Below are 26384 nucleotides of genomic sequence, written 5' to 3'. Positions count from 1 at the left end.
ACCCTGATGAAAATGTGTGAATTAAGAGCTGCTAACTGCATTTCAAAGGTCAGTGGGAGCACAAGGGGAATTTCAGGTTCTAACAGGCAAGCTGTGAAAAGGTTCATCATTTGAAGTTCTGGAAAGGATGGAGAAGTGGGGTTTTTTTTCAACAGGGTTGAAAAATTGTTGCCCCCTCCCCACCATAAAGATTGCCCCCTGAATTGATCCCAAAATAGGCAAGTTGATACCTTTGGAACTGGAGGAACAAGACAGGAGCCCTTGAAGAAATGGCATTGTGATGACCCAGGGCATGGCACAGAGATAACACAAACAGCTGACAGTTCAAACTGGTCCTTTTAGTGCTCCAAATCTCCCCCAAAGAAATCTGAAGTAGCCTCTGGTCACAATTATTACTATTATTATTGTTGTTGTTATTATTATTATTATTATTATTATTATTATTATTATTATTATTTAATTAAATTTGTATGCCGCCCCTCTCCGTAGACTCGGGGCACACAAAGCAATAATAGAAAACAATGTACAATACAAATCTAATATTTAAAAAAAACTAAAAACCCATAATTTAAAAAAACATACACACAACATACCATACATAAACTATATAGGCCTAGGGAAGATATCTCAGTTCCCCCATGCCTGACGGCAGAAGTGGGCTTTAAGAAGTTTACGAAAGGCAAGGAGGGTGGAGCAATCCTAAACTCCGGGGGGAGCTGGTTCCAGAGGGTCGGGGCCACCACAGAGAAGGCTCTTCCCCTGGGTCCCGCCAGACGACATTGTTTAGTCCCGCCAAGTGCAATAAATGCCAAATTTATCTAGAAAAACAAAGAACAAAGCAAGGTGTTCAGGAGGCAAAAGATCCAGATAATGAGTCCAGAACACCACACAGGGATGCAAAGATTCACACAAGTTCATGCAAGTTCATGCAACACTCCAGGAACTCAGCATTTGTTGTGCCTGGTGAAGCTGGGTGGGACACTCTCCTCATGAGTGGCCTCCTCCATCGGAGCTGATCCTGCCTCCTCTGCACTCTCCTAGCCCTTGCATCAGAAGGGAGTCAGACTCCAGTGGTGGTTTGTTTGTTTGTTGATTGATTGATTGAATGATTGATTGGTCTCACTTTATATGCCACCCAACTCCCGAAGGACTCTGGGCGGCTTCCAACAAGTAAAAACAATTTATAAAACCAGCATAAAAACATTAATTAAAAACCCTACTAACAACCAGCATTGGGCCTGGGATCGCCGTTCTGGTAGTGGAAACAGTGATGTGTGCACATCTGCGCATCCCTGCCACATGCACACACATGCATACACACCCCTGCGCACATATGTTCAAGATTTTGCTTCCGTGCATGCACAGAAGCAAAGAAATCACTGAAAACCGCCAACATATCATGCAATTATGCTGATATGCGTGAGATTTTGGCTTTTTTCATCCTTTCTTCTGTGTCTCCTTCCTTCCTTCCTCCCTCCCTCCCTTCCTCCCTTCCTTCCTTCTCTCTCTTTGCCTTCCTTCCCTCCTTGCTTCACCTCTTCCTTCTATCTCTTTTGGCCTTCCTTCCCCCTTCCTTCTTTCCTTCTCTCTCCCTCCCTCCCTTCCTTGCTTCTTAATCTCTCTCTCCCTCCCTTCACTCTCTCATTGCCTTCCTTCCATCCTTACTTTCTCCCTTCCTTCCTTCCTTCTCTCTCTCTCTTTGCCTTCCTTCCCTCCTTGCTTCACCCCTTCCTTCTATCTCTTTTGGCCTTCCTTCCCCCCTTCCTTCTTTCCTTCTCTCTCCCTCACTCCCTTCCTTGTTTCTTAATCTCTCTCTCCCTCTCTCTTTGCCTTCCTTCCCTCCTTGCTTCATTCCTTCCTTCTACCTCCTTTGGCCTTTCTTCTCCCTTCCTTCTTTCCTTCCCTCCATCCCTTGTTCTTAATCTCTCCCTCCCTCCACTCTCTCATTGTCTTCCTTCCTTTCTCCCTTCCTTCTTAATCCCTCCCTCCCTCTCTTCTTTCCCGATCTGTCTAAACCACCCATCTTTGTTTACGTGTTGTGTGTGAGTGAGTGTGTGTGTCCCAACGGACCCACCTGTTATAGAGAGAAGAGAGAGAGAGAGAAAGGTCAGTGGTAAAGAGAGAGGGGGTTTAGTCAAGTGGGTGGGAGAAATAAGATGTTATCTGGAAATTTTGGCTCTGTAATACACCCAGCGCATGGTGGAGGAGAATCTGCCCAAGGGAGAATATCTTTTGAAAATATCTGTTGAGAAAAATCTCATCATGGCAAAATGTGCCCGCAATACAGAATGTGAATCCTCGGAGAAATATTTATTGCAGTTGTCTGGAAATGAAGAACAGAAAAGAAAGAAGAAGAGTTAGAAAAGGAAGAACGAGAAAAGGGAAAAGAAGGCTGCCTTTGTAGTGTAGCCATCGGGACAGAAAAGCAAGGTTGGAACTGCTAGAGAAAAGCAAGACTATTCCGTGATGGGCTGCTGCCACCACCAGGAATGGGGGCATAATGGGGGGAGTAAGTTTATTCAGTATTTATTGAATACTTAATGGTTTTTTAAAAAATAGTCCGTCCTTCTCTAATACTTTTGTATGATCCTTAATTACCTTTAAAATAGGAAATACTTAAATAATATGTTTTACCCATAAATGCTTTAATGCTTTTAATCATGATCTAGAACTGAACTTTTATAGCAATGAAAGAAAATTGAGCTACTTGCCTAATCTGTTGTCATACTGAACCTTATGGGTTCAGGACGAAACCTTAAAATGTTCCTGTGCTCCTCAACAAACGATGCTGTCTGTCATTTGTCCTTTTTGTGGCTGTTCAAATAATGGGACTTCATCCACTGAAAAGGAGTCCAAGCACCTATTTGAAAACTTACCTTGATTGGTAAGCCCACCCACAATCGCTGCTACCAGTTTACCCAAATCAGTCCAGACCAAAAGAATAACCACCTCCGAAGACAACCTTGCCCCAACCCCTTAAATCTTCCAACAGGGTGCGATAGCCCTTCTCCATTTCTGAAACTATCTAGGAAGGAAGGATATGCAAGTCACATCAAATCTACTCTCTGTTTGGTGATATTATTACCCGGTCAGCATTTCCAAAAGTCTATTATTTGGCGTGCATTTTCTATTCCTGCAAGAAAAAAACCCAAGCTAAGTGAGCATATTCCTGCAAGAAAAAAACCCAAGCTAAGTGAGCACCAAAGTCCCCATAGTCCTCCTCCTCCTCCTCCTCCTCCTCCTCTTTCTCCTCCTCCTCCTCCTCCTCCTATTTCTCCTTCTTCTCCTTATCTGCATCCTCATCCTCAAACTCCTCCACTTCCTCTCCCTAGCACTGATGATGTTAGCTAGTTTGGGTCATGAAATGTCTATAACATAACCACCAAGGTCCGACAACACCAAGGAGCCAACAGTCCTCCTCCTCCTCCCATAGACCGAACTCCCTTCTAAAACTGATGATGTTACCTAATTTGGGTCATAAAAAGTCTATAAGCTTCGACAACACCAAGGAGCCCACAGTCCTCTTCCTCCTCCTCTTCCTCCTCTCTCCTCCTCCTCCTCTCTCCTCCTCTTCCTCTTCTTCTTCCTCCTCTTCTTCCTCTTCCTCCTCTTTCTCCTTCTTCTCCTCCCCCTCCCCCTTCCCCTCCTTATCAGCGTCCTCCTCCTCCACTTCCTCTCCCTAGCACTGATGATGTTAGCTAGTTTGGGTCATGAAATGTCTATAACATAACCACCAAGTTCCGACACCACCAAGGAGCCGACCTCCTCCCCCCCCCCCCATAGACCCAACTCCCTTCTAAAACTGATGATGTTACCTAGTTTGGGTCATAAAAAGTCTATAAATAAGCCACTAAGGTTCGACAACACCAAGGAGACCACAGTCCTCTTCCTTCTCCTCCTCCTCTTCTCTTTCTCCTTCCTCCTCCTCACTACTTCTTATAGCATTGACGATTTTGGGTAATGAAACATCTGCAAGAAAACTAAACTAACTCTGTGAGTACTAAGGAGCCCACAGTCTTCTCTCTTCCTCCTCCTCCTCCATCGTCTCCTCCTCCCTGCCAAACATTTTAATTGGCAGAAGCATTTGATGTACCAAAACGGAACCCAACCTCTGCACCGACATCACCTGCCGAGCGTCACCGCTAACACCCACTGCCATCACGGCTCATCTCGAAGCTTTATCTCTCGCCCGGTTTCCTTCCTTTCTCCTGTTTGTTCAGCGTGGATCCGTGTAGTAGCTCTTTGAGAAATGGCTCCGCCAACAGAAGTGGGTTTTGAGCTTCTCGAGATGTCAAAATAGACAGCTGCACATTGACGGCAACATATTTTGTTTTATTGTTTGTTTTATTCTCTTGCTGCAGGGGGTTCTTTACCCTGCCTCTTCTCCAACAGACAAGGTGGCTTCCCGTTACTCGACAGAAATCAAAACGGTTCTGCCGAGCGTTTTTTGGGAACGGTGCGGAATCTGCCACCGATTCCAAAATAGGCAGGTTTTTTTTTCTTCCGGGTGGGTAACATCGTCGCCGTTTTGAACCTTGAAGGATCTTTTATAGGCAGTTCTGAATAGAGGTGCGTCTCTGCCAGCTAACGGAGGCTATAGAGGAGGAATTGGAGGAGGAAGACTGTGGGATCCTTGGCACTCTCTGAGCTTAGCTGTTTTGATAAAACTTGTCAGGAAAGACTTCATGAACTCAATCTGTATAGTCCGGAGGACAGAAGGGAAAAAGGGGACAGAATCGAAACATTTAAATATGTTAAAGGGTTAAGCCATGTAGGGCTTTTCCTTGAAGACGTTTTGCTTCTCCTCTAAGAAGCTTCTTTGGTTCAAAGAAAAGGCACCTTTGGGACCACCTTGACCTGCATGACTAAGAACCCACCAGAGATGCAGGCAATCTGAACATGCACCAAATCTCTTTGCTGCATTTCTGCCGTAAGTTTGGCATGCGGGGAGAAAGGAACCCCACTCACGGTGAGTCTTCCTTTGGCTTCCCTGCTTTTCTCTGCTTCCCAATTGAGCTATAACAAGCAGGAAGAGGCGGGTTGTGATCCCGCTGTATAGAGCGCTGGTGAGACCCCATTTGGAATACTGTGATCAGTTCTGGAGACCTCACCTACAAAAAGATATGGATAAAATTGAACGGGTCCAAAGACGGGCTACAAGAATGATGGAAGGTCTTAAACATAAAACTTATCAGGAAAGACTTCATGAACTCAATCTGTATAGTCCGGAGGACAGAAGGGAAAAGGGGGACAGGATCGAAACATTTAAATATGTTAAAGGGTTAAATAATGTTCAGGAGGGAAGTGTTTTTAATAAGAAAGTGAACCCAAGAACAAGGGGGCACAAGATTGGGGGAAAGATCAGAAGCCACGTGAGAAAATATTACTTTACTGAAAGAGTAGTAGATGCTTGGAACAAACTTCCAGCAGACGTGGTTGGCAAATCCACAGGAACTGAATTTAAACATGCCTGGCATAAACATAGACCTATCCTAAGATAAAATAAAGGAAATAGTATAAGGGCAGACTAGATGGACCACGAGGTCTTCTTCTGTCATCAATCGTCTATGTTTCTATGATTCTTGCAGACATTTCATTACTCAACCTAGGTATTTATTTATTTCTCCAGCAGCTTACAGGATAAAATCGGATACAAAATGAAAGTTTATGAAACCCAAACATAAAAACCAAGCCTAAAACTCCACAGGCAGTTAAAACCATTCAACCATGTTCATCCAGTCACAATCATATTATCAGGTGTGTTTTTAAATCTTTCTGAAAGGCCAGGAAAGCGAGGGCAGTGCGAATCTCTGGGGGGAGTCGATTCCACAGGACCGGAGCCACCACAGAGAAGGCCCCACCAAGGTGACATTGCTTGACTGACGGAACTTGGAGAAGGCCGACTCTGGGGGATCTGACCGGCTGCTGGGATATGTGAGGCAGGAGACAGTCCCGTAGATCAGTGTTTCCCAACCTTGGCAACTTGAAGTTATTTGGACTTCAACTCCCAGAATTCATGTGACCATATGTGTGTGTAGCTTACTGGTCATGTGACTAGATGGGACTGGGTTACCGTCCAAGATAAATTTTCAAATAGGTGCTTGGACTCTTTTTCAGTCGATAAGGTCCCATTATTTGAATTGCCACAAAAAGGACAAATGATAGACAGCGTTACTTATTGAGGAGCACAGTCACATTTTAAGGTTTTGTCCTGAACCCACAAGGTTCAGTAGGATAACAGATTAGGCGAGTAGCTCGATTTTCTTTCATTGCTTTAAAAATTCAGTTCTAGATCATGATTAAAATGATGGCTAAAAACATATTTAATAATTTCCTATTTTAAAAGGAATTAAGGATCTAAGTAAGGTACTAGAGAAGGAAGGACAATAAAAAAACCCTATTAAGTATTCAATAAATAGTGCATAAACTTACTACACCCATGCACACAACACACCATACATAAATTATATAGGCCTGGGCAAGATATTTCAATTCCCCTATGCCTAACGGCAGAGGTAGGTTTTGAGAAGTTTACGAAAGGCAAGGAGGGTGGGGGCAATTCTGATCTCTGGGGGGAGTTGGTTCCAGAGGGTCGGGGCCACCACAGAGAAGGCTCTTCCCCTGGGTCCCACCAAATGACATTGTTTAGTTGACGGGACCCGGAGAAGGCCCACTCTGTGGGACCTAACCGGTCGCTGGGATTCGTGCAGCAGAAGGCGGTCCCGGAGCTATTCTGGTCCGATGCCATGAAGGACTTTATAGGCCGTAAGCAACACTTTGAATTGTGACCGGAAACTCATCGGCAACCAATGCAGACTGTGGAGTGTTGGTGAAACATGGGCATACTTGGGAAAGCCCATGATTGCTCTCACAGCTGCATTCTGCACGATCTGAAGTTTCCAAACACTTTTCAGAGGTAGCCCCATGTAGAGAGCGTTACAGTAGTCGAGCCTCGAGGTGAAAGAGGGCATTAGTGACTGTGTTTTGCTAAGCTTGTTCTCTATTCCCCCCCCCCCCCAGCCCTGTGGCTTCCAGACTGGATTGGAAAAGATGGTTAGAAGCCGGATCTATACCCACAAATTCCCTTATGATTCCTTGCTCCTTGGTTTGAACCTTCTCAGCAATTTCCCACTCTTCTGCCTAGCATCCGGATGGCCTCCGGGCGACTCTTTCCTGTTATTTATTTTTTTTATTTTTTTGGGGGGGGATAATCTGTATTTCCTCCGCCTAGTGCTCATTAATCAACTCTGCCTTTGGGTGAAATAGATATTTATCGCCTTTTGCTCCATTTCAAAAGGAGGACAATTTCCTCTTCTTCCAAACGTTCCCCCTGTGGCTTAGTGCAAGAATCACAGCAAAATGGCTTTCTGTACTTCCCCCCCCCTCCTTTTTTCTTCTCCCCTCTGGCTCTTTTCCTTTGATCTGATGGAAAAGAATTTGCTATCATCGAGAAAAAGGCCGATAGCTTTTTTCCCCGCTTTTTAAAAAGGGAAATGACTGAGTAAGGACAGATGGAGGTTGTGCTTGACCTTCACCCAACCTTCTCTCCCATATTTTGGTGGGCTGCCCAACCTCCCGGTTCATCTGGGGGTAAAATAGGGCCAGCGGGGTTGCCAAAAATAGGGGCAATGGGATGACGGGATGGTGAGAAATTGGGTTTGTGCAAAAAAAAAAGAAAGCAAAGAAGAAGAAAAACACACACAGCCTCCCGCAATCTTCCAGGGAATAACGCCAGCTTGAAAGCACTGATAAAATAAACTTGAATTTTTGTCCTCTGGGAACCAATGTTTGAAAAAGGAACAGGAGAGACGAGAGAGAGGAGAACATTTGAGGCAACCCTCTAGCAGTTGCTCAACACCAGAAGCTTAGATTCACACTGTCTTATTAACTAGGTATATGGATAGTCCAAAAGGTGCTATAAAGTAGGGGAAAATATCCCCAAAGAAGAGGAAGTTATTAAAAAAATATTAGATTGCGCTGAAATGGATATGATGACAAGACAGTTAAAAGACCAAGAAGAAACAGAATTTTATGAGATATGGAACAAAGTGTATATATGGATAAACAAGAAGAAATATTAAAAGTAAAAATAAACAAATAAATAAATAAGAGAATTGTATTAGTAGAGATATGAGTAAAGTATTATGTTAGAATTAATAGGGATAAGATTTAAGAGTTATGCTAGAATTAGTTTATGTATGAAGATTTATCATAAAAAGTTAAACAAATTTCTTCTTTTCGTTTAAAGTAATAAGTTGACTTTAAGCATTTTTTTTAATGTATTCTTTTTTCTGTACTGAAATTTTACTTCTAGAATAAGCAGGGAAGATACAACCCCATCTCTATGTTATATGTATGTTTGTCAGCTTTGTCTATTTTAAGAAATTAATAAAATTTATTGGGAAAAAAAAGGTGCTATAAAGTGACCCTACGAGACTAGACTTTCAATCCTGGGCCTGCAAAGTTTAGAACTAAGACGCCTTAAACAAGATCTAAGCATTGCCCACAAGATCATATGCTGCAACGTCCTGCCTGTCGGCGACTACTTCAGCTTCAACCACAACAACACAACAGCACACCACAGATTTAAACTTAATATTAACCGCTCCAAACTTGACTGTAAAAAATATGACTTCAGTAATCGAGTTGTCGCAGCATGGAACTCATTACTGGTCTCCATAGTGTCATCCCCAACCCCCAACACTTTACCCTTAGATTATCTACGGTTGACCTATCCAGATTCCTAAGAGGTCAGTAAGGAGATTCCTAGAGGGGCCCCACGGAGGCTTCTCCCTGCCTTTTCTTGGCCTGTTTCCTCCCAGGAAATTCCTAGAGAGGCCCCACGGAGGATTCTCTCCACCTTTTCCGGCCCTGTTTCCTCCCAGGAGATTCCTAGAGGGGCCCCACGGAGGCTTCTCCCTGCCTTTTCCGGTTACAGTTTCGGAGGCTCGGGTGTGTAAGTGGAAAATGGTTCTTGAGAAGAGGCAAAAAAATCTTGAACACCCGGTTCTTATCTAGAAAAGTTTGTAAGTAGAGGCATTCTTTGGTAGAGGTACCACTGCATATGTCTAATGCTGCCTCTTCCAGTTTTGTCTCCTGGGCCTACCACCATTTAACATGCTTTCTTGTTGTTGCCAGGGAGTTTGCCCGTTGGAAGGTGAGGAACACTGCCATTGAACGGAGGGATCTACTCCGGAACCCCGTCCCCTTGATGCCTGAGTTCCAGAGGAGCATACGCCTGCTGGGCAGGAGACCTACAACACAGCAGTTCATCGATACCATCATCAAAAAATACGGCACCCACATCCTCATTTCTGCCACTTTAGGAGGTAAGCGACGCTGGGCTCTGCTCCTTCTTTCAGGGCTTGGATTCTGTTGACTTGGGTTCACCTTGATCTTTCCATTAGAAATACACATACAGTGGTACCTCTACTTAAGAACTTAATTCGTTCCGTGACTAGGTTCTTAAGTAGAATAGTTTGTAAATAGAAACAATTTTCCCCATAGGAATCAATATAAAAGCAAATAATGTGTGCAAACGCATTAGGCAAGAAATAAAAGCTCAGAATTTGGGTGGGAGGAGGAGGAGGAAGAAGAGGAGGAGGACAGTCGCTGCCCAGAGTGAAGGGAGCGTTTCTTTTCTCTGGGTGCTGGCAGAGGTTTATTCCCTCTCCAAGCACCCAGAGAAAGGAAAATGCTTTGTTTCCCCTGGATGCCAAAGCCTCCTTAAGCACCACCGAAAGGCTCCTCTGGCAGCCCAGAAAAGCCCAAGATGGTTGGGAATAAAGGGGGAATGGCAGGAAACTGGCCGGGCCTTCATGCCACTCTCAAATTTCCTGGGAAATTTTTCCGGGCTCGGGTTGTTCTTAAGAAGAGGCAAAAAATCTTAAAACCCAGTTCTTATCTAGAAAAGTTCTTAAGTACAGGTACCACTGTATTGGCACATATTATCACCAGTGGTGGACTTGTCCCAAAGCCAAATTATAATGGAGAAATAACAAAGAGAAATAACCAAACAGGAATTAAGAAAAACTTTCTGTTACACTAGCGCCTGCCATTTGAGCACCAACAATTTGGCCTCTTTGAAAGTCTGAGAGGTCTGCCATTTCTAGAAGGTTATAACCAATTTCCTTAAATTTCTGGGGGGGGGAAAGGTAGTTTAAAAAAAACATATCAAATAACAGAATTTTTTTTAAAAAAACATTAAAATATGTCAAGTTTTCATTGATTTGAACATGTTCAAACATTATGATGCCAAAAAGTCAAGTGTTTCCATTTTTATGTCCACCTCCTGTATATATACAATATATACACAATACACAACACACACACACATATACACACCCATGTATGTCAGAGGACATCATTCAAAAAGTCTAGTTTGGCTTTCTGGTTGCACACCGCTGGTTGAAAAATGACCTGGGCAGGGTAGAACTGGAGAAGCTAATTGAAAAAGGTTAAGTCATCAGTTTGGAGGGGTGCAGAAAATACATCTTGCCTTGGAATAACATGAACCCACATCTCGGTTCAGAGATCACAAAAGCGTCCCAAAGTTATTTGAGAGGAGGTGTTTTAACCCCCTCGAGGGCGGTGGCGAGAATGAAACACAAAAGTTCAGCATTTCTGCCCTCTCAAACAGGGCTGGAAGTTAGCGCACCTTAGCTGTCCCTGTTGATGGATTAATGCTGATTTTTTTATTTTTGAGAGAGTATGTGGTTTGGCTTTGCACATCAGCCTTCGACCCTTAAATGTTATTATTTTAAGACGAAAAGTAATATGCATACTTTCAACTGGAAATGGAAAAAAATCCCTGGAGGGCACTTTTTGATGTGTTATTTAGGAGTTTTCAAAGGTATCCGTTTCCAAAGTGGAGCCATGGAACTATTTTTTTAAAAAAAAAAACCTTCTCAAAGTTTAAAAATTGTGTTGACTAGGATGAAGGCATGCATCTGTTCCGTTGGCATTTCGTTTGGCTTTTCAAAAGAAGTATCTTGACGAAAATGCTTTTTATCTTTCGCTTTCTCACTTCCGACGTTTCCAAATGTGGATATCCAGCTTTGCATACATGCATTTAAGTCAAAAAGTCATGTGAAGAATGCATAGCTATGCGCATGAATATGTATGCTAGCTAAAACCAAATGTTTGAGGTGTTAATTCAGAAGAAAGGTTTGAGCAAATGTACTGGAATTCTTAAAGTTATTTTTTTTAAAAAAAAACATCAGATTTTCGGGAACTTTGTTTTACATTTAAAATGTGATCTGTCTTTTTTGGGGTTTTTTGCTGCCTCATTGTTACATTTTCTGGTTTCTGGCCATGTGCAACTTCATCACAATGGTTTTGCTTCCCAAAGGAAAAGAGAGAGAAACCTGGCTGAACAAAGAATTTTTAAAAAATGTGCCATTTGCAAACGAATAGGAGATCAGGCAACGTCTGAGCATATGCAGAGTTCCTTTGCAATCCAGCAATGTCCCTGAGAATCACTTCAAGGCTGGAATGGAAATGAGACGCGTGTAGGGATTGGATAGATTGCTGTGGTGGAGTGTGGCCTGGATTCCCAGAAGGGAGGGGTTGCATGCCAGAATACCAAGGGATAGCAAAGTTTAGATAGTCTGGTTGAGAGGAAGACTTAAGAAGGCTCCTCCCTATCAATTGTCATAATATACCTTTTACGATGAAAAAGATACTTTACCAATCAAGGAGAATATTTGTAGTGCAGGGTTGTAGTGCAGAGTAGTACTAGTGCTAGTAGCATATATTGTTTTTTGATATGTTGTGAGCCACCCTGAGTCCTTAGAGAGGGGCGGCATACAAGTCCAATAAATAAATACATAAATAAAATAAATAGTAGCTAGATGATGTTACCTAGTTGGGTCATGAGCTGGCTGCAAGAAAACAAGCAAGTTCAGAGAGCATCAAGGACCTCACAATCCTCCTCCTCCTGAAGAAGTTATCTAACTAGGTTAGGAAATGTCTTCAAGGAAAAAACCAAGGTCAAAGATCATCAACAACTATTACTACTACTACAGCTGTGTTTTGGGCTGATTCGAGCAAGTTCGACTACTGTAACGCTCTCTACATGGGGCTACCTTTGAAAAATGTTCGGAAACTTCCGATCGTGCAGAATGCAGCTGCGAGAGCAGTCATGGGCTTCCCCAGGTATGCCCATGTTACACCAACACTCCGCAGTCTGCATTGGTTGCCGATCAATTTCCGGTCACAATTCAAAGTGTTGGTTATGACCTATAAAGCCCTTCATGGCATTGGACCAGAATATCTCCGAGACCGCCTTCTGCTGCACGAATCCCAGCGACCGATTAGGTCCCACATAGTGGGCCTTCTCCGGGTCCCGTCAACTAAACAATGTCGGTTGGTGGGCCCCAGGGGAAGAGCCTTCTCTGTGGCGGCCCCGACTCTCTGGAACCAGCTCCCCCCAGAGATTAGAACTGCCCCTACCCTCCTTGCCTTTCGCAAACTCCTTAAAACCCACCTTTGTCGTCAGGCCTATATAATTTATGTATGGTATGTTTGTAGGTATGTCTGCTTAAAAATGGGGTTTTTAAACTATTTTAAATTTTAAATTGTAAATTATTAGATTTGTCAGGAACTGGTTTTATCGTGTTGTGAGCCGCCCCGAGTCTACGGAGAGGGGTGGCATACAAATCTAATAAATGAATGAATGAATGAATGAATGAATGAATGAATGAATGAATGTGTGGATGCGGAATTGCCTGAGAATGTGTGCGTGCAACGTCGCGACGTGAACTTTGAGTTAAAGCCACAAAACGAGGCACCCCTTGGAAGAAAAGAGCCAAAGTGAAGCGTTGAGAAAACGTTTTCTCTCTCTTTTCATTCATTCCCATCACCTGAGTGACTTTGTCCCAGGCCTTTCCGAAATCACACCGACCTTTAAAGTGATGAAATATATTTTTAATTTTGCCTGGGTCCCCTGGTGAAATTATTCACCGTCTGCTTTTTCCTCCGCACTCCTGGTTGTTCTGTCTGGGTTCCCCCAGACGTCAACACCAACTAAAAAGGGTAGCCAGACACGCTGGTAAAAAGCAAAGTCATTTAATATCTTTGAAAACAAACACAGAGAACAAAAACTGTTCTTACAAACTGGAATGCTATGAAGCTTCACAGAAGAGTCACGACGGCCAGACAATACAACAGGCTTCTTGCTGGCACACACCCCACTGTAGATAATAATACCCACGCCTCTCCCAAGTTTTCAGCCTTCGAGGCCACAAGCCAGAATCAGAGATGCCAAGGATCGAAGCAAGGTCACAGGACTCCCAAAAGATAACTCTCCACAATACAGGAAGGGCGGGCCTGCCTTTTCAACCTTTCTGAGGAGAACCACACCCAAACCCAGCTGTTGCCTATTAGGGATGGAAATACCTGGCTAATTGTCCCCTTCGTTGTGCTGCCCTTCTCTGCCTCATATCTATGATGGCTTGTGCGTTCTCATCTAATGACTCCAGGCTGCTTTCTGGGGAGAGCTCCCCCCCGGGGGGTCTCAGACTGTTCCCCCTCCTCCTCGTCCTGACATTCCTGTTCCCCCGTCTGCCTGGTCCTCCTCCTCCTCCTGTTCCTCGTCCTCCCCCCTCTGAGCATGGAGCCGGCAGAGTTCCACCCGTTCCCTGAGGAGCCTCAGACTGAATCACAACACTGGTTGCTGGTTTTTTTTTACGACACTCCGCTTTAAAATAGGCCCAGGCATAGAAGGGAGAGATCACAAGGCCCGATGCAGGAGGGGAAGCTGCCAGGAGAGTAATCCAAGGAAGAAAAATTTCTCTTGACAGCAGTAAAATTGGAAGACACTCCCCGAGAGCATGTATTGTTCATGAACGAGAGTGCTTTCCTGCCTCTGTCGCATCGCAGAGCCTCACTCAACCCAACTCTGGAGACTCAGCTGATCTTGCAACGGCTCCTTAAAATTAAGCGCAAGAAATAACCTATTTGGAAATCATTGGCCATTTGCTCAGCGCCGGTGGGATCCCAGAATACCCCAGAGGACTATTTGTGGGAAGCCAGACAAAAGCGATGATGATAATTCTCAGTGCATCAGACTCTCAAGCCTGTGAGGCATTCGGCAACTTGTTTATGGCAGGAGCTTCACAGAAACGACAAAGCTGTTTAAGATGCTTTATTGGAAGCAGGAAAGGGAGACCTATATGGCTGTGGAGGGTAGCAGCACACCATGCTAGCCCTCCCTTCTTCTTCTTTCTCTCTCTCCTTCTCTCTCTTTGCCTCTATCTATCTATCTATCTATCTATCTATCTATCTATCTATCTATCTATCTATCCATCCATCCATCCATCCGCCCTATCCTATCCTATCCTATCCTGTCCTGTCCTGTCCTATCCTATCCTATCCTATCTATCTATCTATCTATCTATCTATCTATCTATCTATCTATCTATCTATCCATCCATCCATCCGCCCAATCCTATCCTATCCTATCCTGTCCTGTCCTGTCCTGTCCTGTCCTATCCTATCCTATCCTATCCTATCTATCTATCTATCTATCTATCTATCTATCTATCTATCTATCTATCCATCCATCCATCTCTCCATCCATCCATCCATCCATACATACATACATCCATACATACATCCATACATACATACATACATACATACATAATTACATACATACATACATACATACATACATACATACATACATACATACAGACAGACAGACAGACAGACAGACAGACAGACAGACAGACAGACATCTACTTACCTACCTACCTATCTACAGTATCTGTCTGTCTATATATCTATCATCTATCTACATATCTATCTGATTGTTTTTTATATTAAGGGTTTTAAATTGTTTTTAACTATTGGATTTGTATTGTTCTGTTGCTGTGAGCCACCCCAAGTCTTCGGAGAGGGGCAGCATACAAATCTAATCAATCAGTCAGTCAGTCAGTCAGTCAATCAATAATCTATCTGTCTGTCTGTCTGTCTGTCTGTCTGTCTGTCTGTCATCCATCCATCCATCCATCCATCTATCTACATCTGTCTATCTGTCCCTCTATCATATATCTGTCTGTCTGTCTGTCTCTCTATATATATCATTTAACTATTATCCGATTATGTCCATCTACCTACAATATCTCTCTCTGTATGTAACTAACTAGCATCTATATGTCTGTCTGTCTGTCTGTCTACCTATCTCTATCTATCTATTTCTGCCTGCCTCTATCTATCTATCTATCTATCTATCTATCTATCTATCTATCTATCTATCTATCTATCTTTCTATCTATCTATCTATCTATCTATCTATCTATCTATCTATCTATCTATCTATCTATCTATCTATCTATCTATCTATCTATCTACAGTATCTATCTACAGTATCTATCTATCTATCTATCTATCTATCTATCTATCTATCTATCTATCTATCTATCTATCTACTGTACCTCCCTCCTCCCCCTCTCCCTCTAATCTGGCCCCATTTTGATCGTTCGCAGCAAAGATCTCTGAATCCTCAAAGGCATTCCTTCCAAGCCTTGTGTGTGATTTTTCCCAACCACGTACCCCCAACTGTTCCTGCTATATAAATAGCAGCTAGTGTGAACGCTATGCAAAGCTGTCGCTTGCCTCTAATGGAAGTGGGTGGCAGTGACGTAAAGACAGGAGGCCTTGAAAACCCAGCAGGTTGGTGAGCCTGCTTTACCGTAGCCCATCTCAGTTTCATCTGAACCTCTACGTCTACCTGTCCTCCCAGGGCGACTAAAAGAAACATAGAAACATAGAAGATTGATGGCAGAAAAAGAACTCATGGTCCATCTAGTCTGCCCTTATACTATTTCCTGTATTTTATCTTACAATGGATATATGTTTATCCCAGGCATGTTTACATTCAGTTCCAACCACGTCTGCTGGAAGTTTGTTCCAAGCATCTACTACTCTTTCAGTGAAATAATATTTTCTCATGTTGCTTCTGATCTTTCCCCCAACTAACCTCAGATTGTGCCCCCCCCCCGTCCTTGAATTCACTTTCCTATTAGAAACACTTCCCTCCTGATCTTTATTTAACCCCTTAACATATTTAAATGTTTCGATCGTGTCCCCCCCCTTTCCCTTCTGTCCTCCAGACTCTACAGATGGAGTTCATGAAGTCTTTCCTGATCAGTTTGATGCTTAAGACCTTCCACCATTTTTGTAGCCCGTCTTTGGACCCGTTCAATTTGATCAACATCTTTTTGTAGGGCTCTCCCTTCTTAGTTACTATGTAAAGATACTACCCCCACCCCCGCAGTCATCCCTCTTGCTAATTCTGGAGGTTGCAGAAGCATGGCAGAGAGCTAATTTGCATGGAATGCCCAGAAGGCAGGATGACTTCGAATGTTTTAATAAATGAGAAATTAGGACTTAATAATGCAGTGAAAATCTATTAACCCTTCTTGATTGCTGTGGCTGCTTTTTTTTATTACCAGGCAATGTTTCTGCTCATTCGACTCAAGTTGTTTTTGCAATTGGGTGTTTGGAACGGCAGCGCCCGCCTGTTTTAACACCCTGGTTCTCCGCCGTTTAACTTTCTCGTTCTCAGCCTCCCCGTTCTTTGTTGCCAAAAGCGAACATTTGAAACTCTCCCTTGATATCTGAGAATTTTGGCGGGACGCGTTGAGAGTTTTAATTTTAGCTCGTAGGCTGGGCGTATCTTAACGCCGTTGCGGTAATGCGCGCCGTTATTAAATTGTCCATTCAAGCTGGATTTTGTCTGGTGTTGCACGGGAACAATAGCAATAACATCAATGAAATCTGCCTTCTCTACAGAAGTTGGTTGGCGCCCACCCCACCCCAAGCGTATTGAGGAAGGGTGTTAAAACAGGGATTTTCCAAAGAGCCTTTGGAATAAAGGGGAATCTTTGTAGGCCAGGGTTGAAATGTGGGGTGCTTTGGGGGGGGGGGGCTGAGCTTGGTGGTTTTCCTTACAGATTACTCATCAGTGCTAGAAGAGAGTGGGGGTCACTCAGTAATAGAATAAAATAGAGTAGAGTAGAATAGAAATAATAGAGTGGAGTGGAGTGGAGTGGAATGGAATAGAATACAACAGAACAGAACAGAATAGGAAATAGAAATGGGTTCAAAATAGAATAGAAATAGTGGAATGGAATAGAATAGAATAGAATAGGAAGTAGAAATTGATTCATAATAGAATAGGAATAACAGAGTGGAGTGGAGTGGAATGGAATGGAACAGAATAGAATAGAATAGAAAATAGAAATGGATTCAAATTAGAATAGAAATAATAGAGTGGAGTGGAATAGAATAGAATAGGAAGTAGAAATGGAATCATAATAGAATAGGAATAATGGAGTGGAGTGGAATAAAGTAGAATAGAATAGAATAGAATAGAATAGAATAGAATAGAATAGAATGCAATAGAATGCAATAGAATGCAATAGAATATCTATCTACCTACCTACCTACCTACCTACCTATCTATCTATCTATCTATCTATCTATCTATCTATCTATCTATCTATCTATGCCTCTTCTCTTTCTTTAATTTACAGTTGCTATGCTTACTGTTTCTATGGCTGAACACCATTCTGGAATACGGTTGTTATAGAATCGTATATACTCATATATAAAAATAAAGTAAAGGAAGAATAAAGCAACCTAATCATGGCAGGAATAAGAAGAAGAAAAATGTTTCATTTGCCATGTCCTGCTCTCTCTCTCTCTCTTTCTCTCTCTCCCTCTCTCTCTCTCTCTCTCTCTCTGTGTTTCTTTGGTGTCTCTACACACATTCAAACACGCACACACACCCTTGCAGAAATAGGCCAGTGGCAGTATCTCTCCCCTCTTCTCCCTCCCTCCTCCCCTCTCAATCTATCTATTGATTGTCCTACTTCTGCAAATATTTTAAAGGGGAATAAAAGCCCGGTCTTCTACCATTTGCTAGGTTGCCAGTCGCCCGTTCCGTGTCACAAGCACAAAATTAATTATCCCCTAATGACCAGAGTGTTAGACCAACAGAAGATCCCCCCCCCAACTCTCTCCCCACGGTTTTGGCACTGGTTGAAAAACACCCTAATTGGACCTCGTTGAATCTGATCCAAATGAATCCTATGAAAAATACATTTAGCATCTTTTGTGTTGGAAATGTCACATTCATCTCCCCCTTTTCATGCTTACGTGCTCGTTCGTCGCACCTTAATTTCTTTATTTTGGAGGATTTTGAGGTGTGTGGCATACAGGAGAATAGGACAGAGATGATCCATTCAAATGCCAAAATATTTAAAGGCTCTTGGCTTAATTTTTAGATTTAGGGGACGCTTGTTTGCTTGGTTCTTGAACGATGGAGTAAATTTGAGGGGGGGGGGTTTCAAGGAAATATCATCTGTTTGGTGTAGAAGATACACCACCCTTGGGGTCTTCTGGTATGGAAAGTAAAAGCTTTTGATGGCGTGGTTTGAAATGCCATTGATTGATTGGGGTAAAATGGCTAAAACTGAAATCAGAACACCAATTGTATATTTGTTTTCATCATGTTTGGCATTGGCAGAAATTTGACTCTGATCTTCCTTCCTTCCTTCCTTCCTTCCTTCCTTCCTTCCTCCCCTCCCTCCCTCCCTCCCTCCCTTCCCTTCCGTCCTTCCTTCCTTCCTCCCTTCCCTTCCTTCCTTCCCTTCCCTTTCCCCTTCCCCTTCCTCCCTCCCTTCCCTTCCTTTCTTCCTTCCTCCCTTCCCTTCCCTTCCCTTTCCTCCCCTCCCTTCCCTTTCCCCTTCCTTCCTTCCTTTCTCCTTCCCTCACCCTCCCTTACTTTTCCTCCTCCTTCCTTCCTTTATTACCTCTTTCTTCCCTCCATTCCTCCTTCCTTCTCTTCTTTTTTTCCCTCCTGCTTCCATCTTTTTGGTGCCTCGCTAGGAGAAGAAGCGCTGACCATGTATATGGACAAAAACCGACTCGACCGGAAGTCGGGCAATGCCACCCAAAGTGTTGAGTCCCTTCACCAGCTTGCCTCTTCGTATTTTGTGGACCGGGATGGAACCATGAGACGCCTTCACGAGATACAGATCTCCACCGGAGCAATCAAGGTAGAGCTCTTGTTTACAAACATGTTTGGTTTGGTTTGAGCAAAATGAGTGTGGGGAAAAACCAGGTGGATCTTCTCTCTTTTTTTTTCTTTTTATTCAAATTTTGTTTCCTCACCCCTTCCTCTTTTAACAACCCCATAATCCCTTGCAGGGTGGAGTCTGGCAAACTGAAAACCACCAGGTGTGTCATACTTCACATACTATCATCATTGTCTTTTAATAAACCCATAATAATCCCTTGCGGGGTGGAATCTGGGCAACTGAATAGAGCTAGCAGAGAATTTTACTGGCCCATTGCCTTTCCTGTTGCCAATACGGAGTTTTGTTCATCAGATATATATTCTCATTGTGCCCAGAGAGAGAAAAATATCTGCCTCTACCTAGGATCGAACTCACAGCCTCCTGATTGTGAGGCAGGAACTCCACCTCTAGGCCACCGTATCACTCTTACATGTCAGTGGTGGGTAGCAGCTGGTACGCCTAGATGCATGGCTCCGGTAGGAAAATCCCAGATGTGTGCACAGCTGCACAGCTGCACACCCCCAACATGTCCCCAGGTGAGATTTGGCTTCTATGTATGCGCAGAAGCCAAATCTCACACCGATGGGCATGTGGGCAACCGATGGCCTCCGAGGGAGCTCCGGTAGTAGGCGACTAGACTCTCCTTGAAGACGTTGCACTTCTCACCCAAGAAGGTCCCTCAATTCTGATTTCGGAACTTCAATCAGAACTGAAGAAGCTTCTTTGGTGAGAAGCGAAACTTCCTCCAGGAAAAATGGAATGGAATGGAATGGAAGAGAAAATAGAATAGAATAGAATAGAATTTAGGAATAGAATTTAGGAATAGAATAGAATAGAATAGAATTCTTTATTGGCCAAGTGTGATTGGCCACACAAGGAATTTGTCTTTGGTGCATTTGCTCTCAGTATACATAAAACAAAATATAGACTTGTCAAGAATCATGAGGCACAAACACTTAATGGTTGACATGGGGTAGAAATACGCAATCAGGAAACAAACAAAGTCCAGTTGCCTTTCGAAGGACAACTCCAGGGTCAGCGTGCCACACAAAGTTGTGTATGCTGCAAGAGGTTCCAGTGGTACCACTGGAAGTGTTTAAGAAGATGTTGGATCACCTTTTTGCCTGAAGTAATGTAGGATTGGACTAGAAGACCTCCAATTCTGTTGTTGTTGCTGTTGCTGTTGTTGTTGTTGCTATTATTATTATTATTATTATTATTATTATTATTATTATTATTATTATTAAGAGGCAGTGTGAAAAGGCATCCCTCATTCTCGACAATCCTTTTCCACCCTGCACACCTACTTAGAAGTTAGTTAAGTGGCATCGTTTTTTGGCGTGTAAGTGAATGGAAAGCCCGCACCTAGTCGAAAACCACAGAAGTGCTCGGTAACCAGGTTCACAGGATGGGATAATGGCCAGGACAAAGGTCCTTTTGAGACCTTCAAAATAATGTAGTTGTACTGCCAAAGAGAAGGGGAAACCGTCTGGAGCTTCTTAGAAATTGACCTACAAAAAAACAACAGTAGATGGAAGAGAGTTTCCATAAAGGTTTGGCCTTTGTCATCCTATTGGAGATCAGGATTTATTTTTTTTATTTCTGAGTGCTTGATGGTACCAGAGAGGTGTGCTGAAAGCATCTGAAGTTTGAGAAGAGCGGAGTTAGGTGCATTTCGAAGGGTTGATGTGCGAGGTTTGAAAAATAGACGTGTTCCTTTGATCTACTGGCTAGAAGTTATTCTGCTGAGAATGTACCTTTCCCAGCTGACTCAAAAGCAGCCCGGGGATGGTTAGAAGCGTGACCACAACTTCAATGCTTTCAGCCAAACAGGCCCCACAATATGGGGGGAGAGGGATTGGGGAGAGAAAAGAGAAAATAGAGAAGAGGGAAGAAGAGAAAGGGGGAAGAAAAGAGAGAGAAAAGAAAGAGTGGGGGGGAAGAAGAGAGAGAAAAGAGATAAAAAAGAGAGTGGAGAGAGAAAAGAGAGAGTGCGGGAGAGAAAAAGAGATAGAAAAGAGGAGAGGGAGAAGAGAGGGGGAGAGAGATGAGAGGAAGAGAAGAGAGTGGGGAGAGAGAAGAGAGAGAAAAGAGATAAAAAAGAGAGGGAAGAGAAGAGAGTGGGGAGAGAGAAGAGAGAGAAAAAGAGATAAAAAAGAGAGGGAAGAGAAGAGAGTGGGAGAGGGAAGAGAGAGGGGAGGAGAGAAAAGAGAGAGTGCGGGAGAGAAAAAGAGATAGAAAAGAGGAGAGGGAGAAGAGAGGGGGAGAGAGATGAGAGGAAGAGAAGAGAGTGGAGAGAGAGAAGAGAGAGAGAGAGGAGAGAGGGGGAGAGAAGAGAGAGAAAAGAGATAAAAAAGAGAGGGGAGAGAGAAAAGAGAGAGTGCAGGAGAGAAAAGAGATAGAAAAGAGGAGAGGGAGAAGAGAGGGGAAGAGAGATGAGAGAGAAAGGAAAGAGAAGATAGGGAGAGAAGAGGGGGGGAGAATAGAGGGAAGACAGAAGAGAGAGAAAAGAGAGGGAAAAAACCACTTAAATATGAGCCAGCCGTGGGCAGCAGCTGCCCAAAAAGCCAACACATTTCTAACAAAGGCATAGAATCAAGACCATGTGAAGTGTTCATACCACTTTATAAAGCCTTGCTAAGGCCACACTTGGAATACTGCATTCAGTTTTGGTCGCCACGATGCAAAAAGGATGTTGAGACTCTAGAAAGAGTGCAGAGAATAGTGACAAAGATGATTAGGAGACTGGAGGCTAAAATATATGAAGAACAATTGCAGGAACTGGGCATGGCTAGTTTAATTGAAAAGAAGAACTTGGGGAGACATGATAGCAGATATCTCAGGGGTTGCCACAAAGAAGAAGGAGTCCAGCTACTCTCCAAAGCACCTGAGGGTAACAATTGCATGAAGCAAGGGGTGGAAACTAAACAAGGAGAGAAGGAACTTAGAACTAAGGAGAAATTTCCTGACAGTCAGAATGGTTGATCAGTGGAAGAGCTTTCCTCCAGAAGATGTGAATATCCTAACACTGGAAGTTTTAAAGCAGATGTTGGATAACCATCTGTCTGAAGTACTGTAGGGTTTCCTGCATAAGCAGAGGGTTGGACTAGAAGACCTCCAAAGTCCCTTCCAACTCTGTTTTTGTTGTTATTATTGTTGTTGTTGTGGTGGTGGCTTGCTTGCTAGTGAGTCCCAATCTTCAATGGGGAGTCTTAAATGCTATGATCTTCAGTGCTATGCTATGCACTTTCTTTTCTTTTTACAATAACTATACTTCTGTTGACTGCAGATTCTCCACAAACTGTACACAAACGTTTGTGAATGTTCCCAACAGTTTCTTTCTCCACAGTGAGAAATTCAATGGCGACACGCTGCTTGTAACCTCCATCACTTACAGACGCTATTTCGAAGCACTGCTGCAGCTACGCTATCTGTCTGAAGAAACGCAAAATTTACACATGCACTCCTGACAATTCAAATAATGTATATCTAAACTTTTGCGTTCGTACGATTTCTGTAGGCTGGAGGAAAAAATGGTGCATTAGAATAGAATAGAATAGAATAGAATTTTTATTGGCCAAGTGTGATTGGACACACAAGGAATTTGTCTTGGTGCATATGCTCTCAGCGTACATAAAATAAAATATACATTTGTCAAGAATCATATGGTACAACACTTAATGATTGTAACATAGGGTCAAATAAGCAATGAAGAAGCAATATTAATAAAAATCTTAGGATATAAGCAACAAGTTACAGTCATACAGTCAACATGGGAGGAAATGGGTGAAAGGAATGGTGAGAAAAACTAGTAGAATAGAAGTGCAGATTTAGTAGAAATTCTGACAGTGTTGAAGGAATTATTTGTTTAGTAGAGTGATGGCGTTCGGAAAAAAAACTGTTCTTGTGTCTAGTTGTCTTGGTGTGCAGTGCCTTCTGGGCGAGCCTTGTAATAATAATAATAATAATAATAATAATAATAATAATAATAATAATAATAATAATAATAATAATAATAATAATAATTTATTAGACTTGTATGCCGCCCCTCTCCAAAGACTTGGGGCTCATAGTTCTGGTTTTCTTTCCATTTTCTTTTCTTGTGGTTTCACTTTCTATTTTGATGTTCTCCAGGTCACCGAAACACGAACAGGTCCTCTGGGCTGCAACAGTTATGACAATCTGGACTCTGTGAGTTCCGTTCTTCTCCAAAGCACGGAGAGCAAACTCCATCTCCAAGGTAAGGGGGGAAAGCGGAATAAAAGATCACAACTGCCCAGATGTGGTGGCCATGGTCTCCTCTACTCACTAACACCGTGATGACAAACCTATGGCCCACGCGCCACAGATGGCACATGGAGCCATATCTGAGGGCAGGCGAGGTGTTGCCCTGTGTCATTCTCTTCATTCTCTACATATGGTATTTTTGGAGTATAAGACGCATCCTTTTCCTGCCTAAAAGAGGCTAATAATTTGGGTGTGTCTTAGACTCTGAATGTAGCTCCCCACCAGCCCCTAACTAGCTGTTAACAATCTCCCCAGCTCTTACTTTGCAAGCTCTTTTATTGTTACTCTCTGTGAATAATGTTTTCCAAACCCCGTCTTTATAGGGGTTTTTTTTTGTTGCTTTACTTTCTCTGAATGTTTCCTTCCAGTCCTAGCCAGGTACTAACAGTATTCTCAGCTCTTACTGGCTTGCAAGCTCTTTCACTGTTACTCTCTGCAAAGAATGTTTTCCAAGCCCTAAGCCTTTGCAGGGTTTTTTTCCATTGCCCTACTTGCTCTGAATGTTCCTTTCCAGTCCTAACCAGGTACTAACAGTGTTCTCAGCCCTTACTGGCTTGCATACTCTTTCACTGTTACTCTCTGCAAAGAATGTTTTCCAAGTCCTAAGCCTTTGCAGGGTTTTTTTCCATTGCTCTACTTGCTCTGAATGTTTCTTTCCAGTCCTAACCAGGTACTAACAGTGTTCTCAGCTCTTACTGGCTTGCATACTCTTTCATTATTACTCTCTGCAAAGAATGTTTTCCAAGCCCTAGGCCTTTGCAGGGTTTTTCCATTGCTCTACTTGCTCTGAATGTTTCTTTCCAGTCCTAACCAGGTACTAACAATGTTCTCAGCTCTTACTGGCTTGCAAGCTCTTTCATTATTACTCTCTGCAAAGAATGTTTTCCAAGCCCTAAGCCTTTGCAGGGTTTTTTTTCCATTGCTCTACTTGCTCTGAATGTTCCTTTCCAGTCCTAACCAGGTACTAACAGTGTTCTCAGCTCTTACTGGCTTGCATACTCTTTCATTGTTACTCTCTGCAAAGAATGTTTTCCAAGCCCTAAGACGGGAGCCGAAAGAGTGTGTGTGTGCTCATGCTATTGTGCATGTGTGAGTGCCCAACCCATAATTTAATTCCTGGGGAAGGTGACAACAGCTTTCCCTGCCCCCCCCCCCCCCCCCCCCGAGGCCCTCTGAAGGCCAGAAATGGCCTGTTTCCCAACTTCTGGTGGACCCAGTAGGCTCATGTTTCACCTTCCCCAGGCTTCAAAGGCTTCCCTGGAGCTGGAGGAGGGTAAAACGCCCTCCCTACCCCACTGAGGCTTTCTGGAAGCCAAAATTGCCATCCCAGAGCCTCTCTGCAAGGCAAAAATCAGCTGGCCGGCACACAGATGCATGTTGAAGCTGACTTAGGGCAACAGCTCAAGTGCCAGCAGATATGGCTCTGCGTGCCATCTTTCGCACTCATGCCATAGCTTCGCCATCACTGCCCTAAGACTTTCCAGGATTTTTTCATTTCCCTAACTTGCTCTGAATAAATTTCTTTCCAGCCCTAACCAGGTGCTAACAATGTTCCCCGCTCTTCCCAGCTTGCACTCTTTCATTTGTATTCTCTGCAAAGAATGTTTTCCAAGCCCTAAGTCTTTGCAGGTTTTTTTTCCATTGCTCTACATGCTCCAAATGTTTCTTTCCAGGTGCTAATGATTTCCCCAGCTCTTACAGGCTTGCAAGCTCTTTCATTGCTACTCTCTCCAAATAAATTATAAAAAATATAGTTTATTGATTTTTTAAGAGAGAAGAAAATGAAAAAAGGGGAGGAAATAGGGATACAAAAAGTAAGGGCGATACAGAACAATAGACATATTTCAGCATAAGATATATAACTTATTATGTATCAGTTTTAAACATTTAACTGTACATTTTCATGTTATACTTAATATTTAATGTTTTATGGTTTCGTATCTATAGATTTACTTAGCAATATATTAGTATGGTTAGATAAGATAAAATAGGATTTGGGTGGGGAAAGGGGTGGGTACCTGCGATATAGCAGGCGTATGTAATTTAACGACATATTTTTAAATTATAATGTTGTGGCTGTGGGGTGTCTATATTGAGGATGGTTGCATGTTACATTGTTAGTAGATTATAGATAGATATCAGAGGAATTGAACTCAGACAGAACATCTAGTTTGTATTTGGTCTATGTTTTTTGCAAGCTCTTACAGGCTTGCAAGCTCTTTCATTGCTACTCTCTCCAAATAAAGTTTTTTTAAAGCCCTAACCAGGGGATAAAATAATGTGCTGGCTAGCCAGATGAATACCCAGTAAGCAGATTCTTTTCCCTATTTTCCTCCTCAAAAATTATACTCTGAAAAATACGGTAAATGATCTGTGACCTTATTATCAGCAACTGTGTTCTTTTTGCTCATGAGGTTAAACTATTTAATACCACCCAGAACGCTGCTACTCTTCCAAAGGACCATGTAGCCTGAATGGTCTAACAACTGGCAACTTCAAATCTCAACCCACAAATGCTCTATCTTACACATTGGCAAAAAGAATCAGAACACAAAACTTGGTGGAAATGAACTTGTAGATGACCCTCACTGTGTCAAAGACCTTAGAGTACTCATGTCTAATGACCTAAATGCCAGAGCCCACTGTAACAATATTGCCAAAAAAGCATTATGAGTTGATAAATCTAATTTTAACGTAGCTTCTTCTCCAGAAATGTTGAACTGCTAACCAGAGTTTATAAACTTTTGTCAGACCAATTCTAGAATACAGCTCACCTGTATAGAACCTGCTTTGCATATCGGACATTAATACAATTGAGAGAGTCCAGAAATATTTCATAAGAAGGGCCCTTCACTCCGTCTCTCGCTACGAAACACCTTATTCCACCAGACTTGAAATACAGTGTTCCCTCGATTTTCGCGGGTTCGAACTTCGCGAAAAGTCTATACCACGGTTTTTCAAAAATATTAATTAAAAAAATACTTCACAGGTTCTTGCCCTATACCA

At 42.8% G+C, this 26384-nt stretch overlaps 1 protein-coding gene across 1 annotated transcript in view; it reads left to right on the top strand.

The window, feature by feature from the left end:
- The window catches only part of BRINP1 (BMP/retinoic acid inducible neural specific 1), a 108471-nt gene that overhangs the window by 62296 nt on the left and 19791 nt on the right, over positions 1 to 26384 (top strand). The window contains exons 3-5 of the mRNA XM_070758740.1: positions 9139 to 9329; positions 18901 to 19070; positions 23226 to 23331. Coding sequence (XP_070614841.1) covers positions 9139 to 9329; positions 18901 to 19070; positions 23226 to 23331 — 467 coding nt within the window. The remainder of the gene's footprint in view (positions 1 to 9138; positions 9330 to 18900; positions 19071 to 23225; positions 23332 to 26384) is intronic.

This window comes from Erythrolamprus reginae, chromosome 8 (genome assembly GCF_031021105.1).
Source record: "Erythrolamprus reginae isolate rEryReg1 chromosome 8, rEryReg1.hap1, whole genome shotgun sequence".
Lineage (NCBI taxonomy): Eukaryota > Metazoa > Chordata > Lepidosauria > Squamata > Dipsadidae > Erythrolamprus > Erythrolamprus reginae.
Note: the sequence above shows the minus strand (reverse complement) of the source record. Positions and strands in the feature narration are given on the sequence as shown.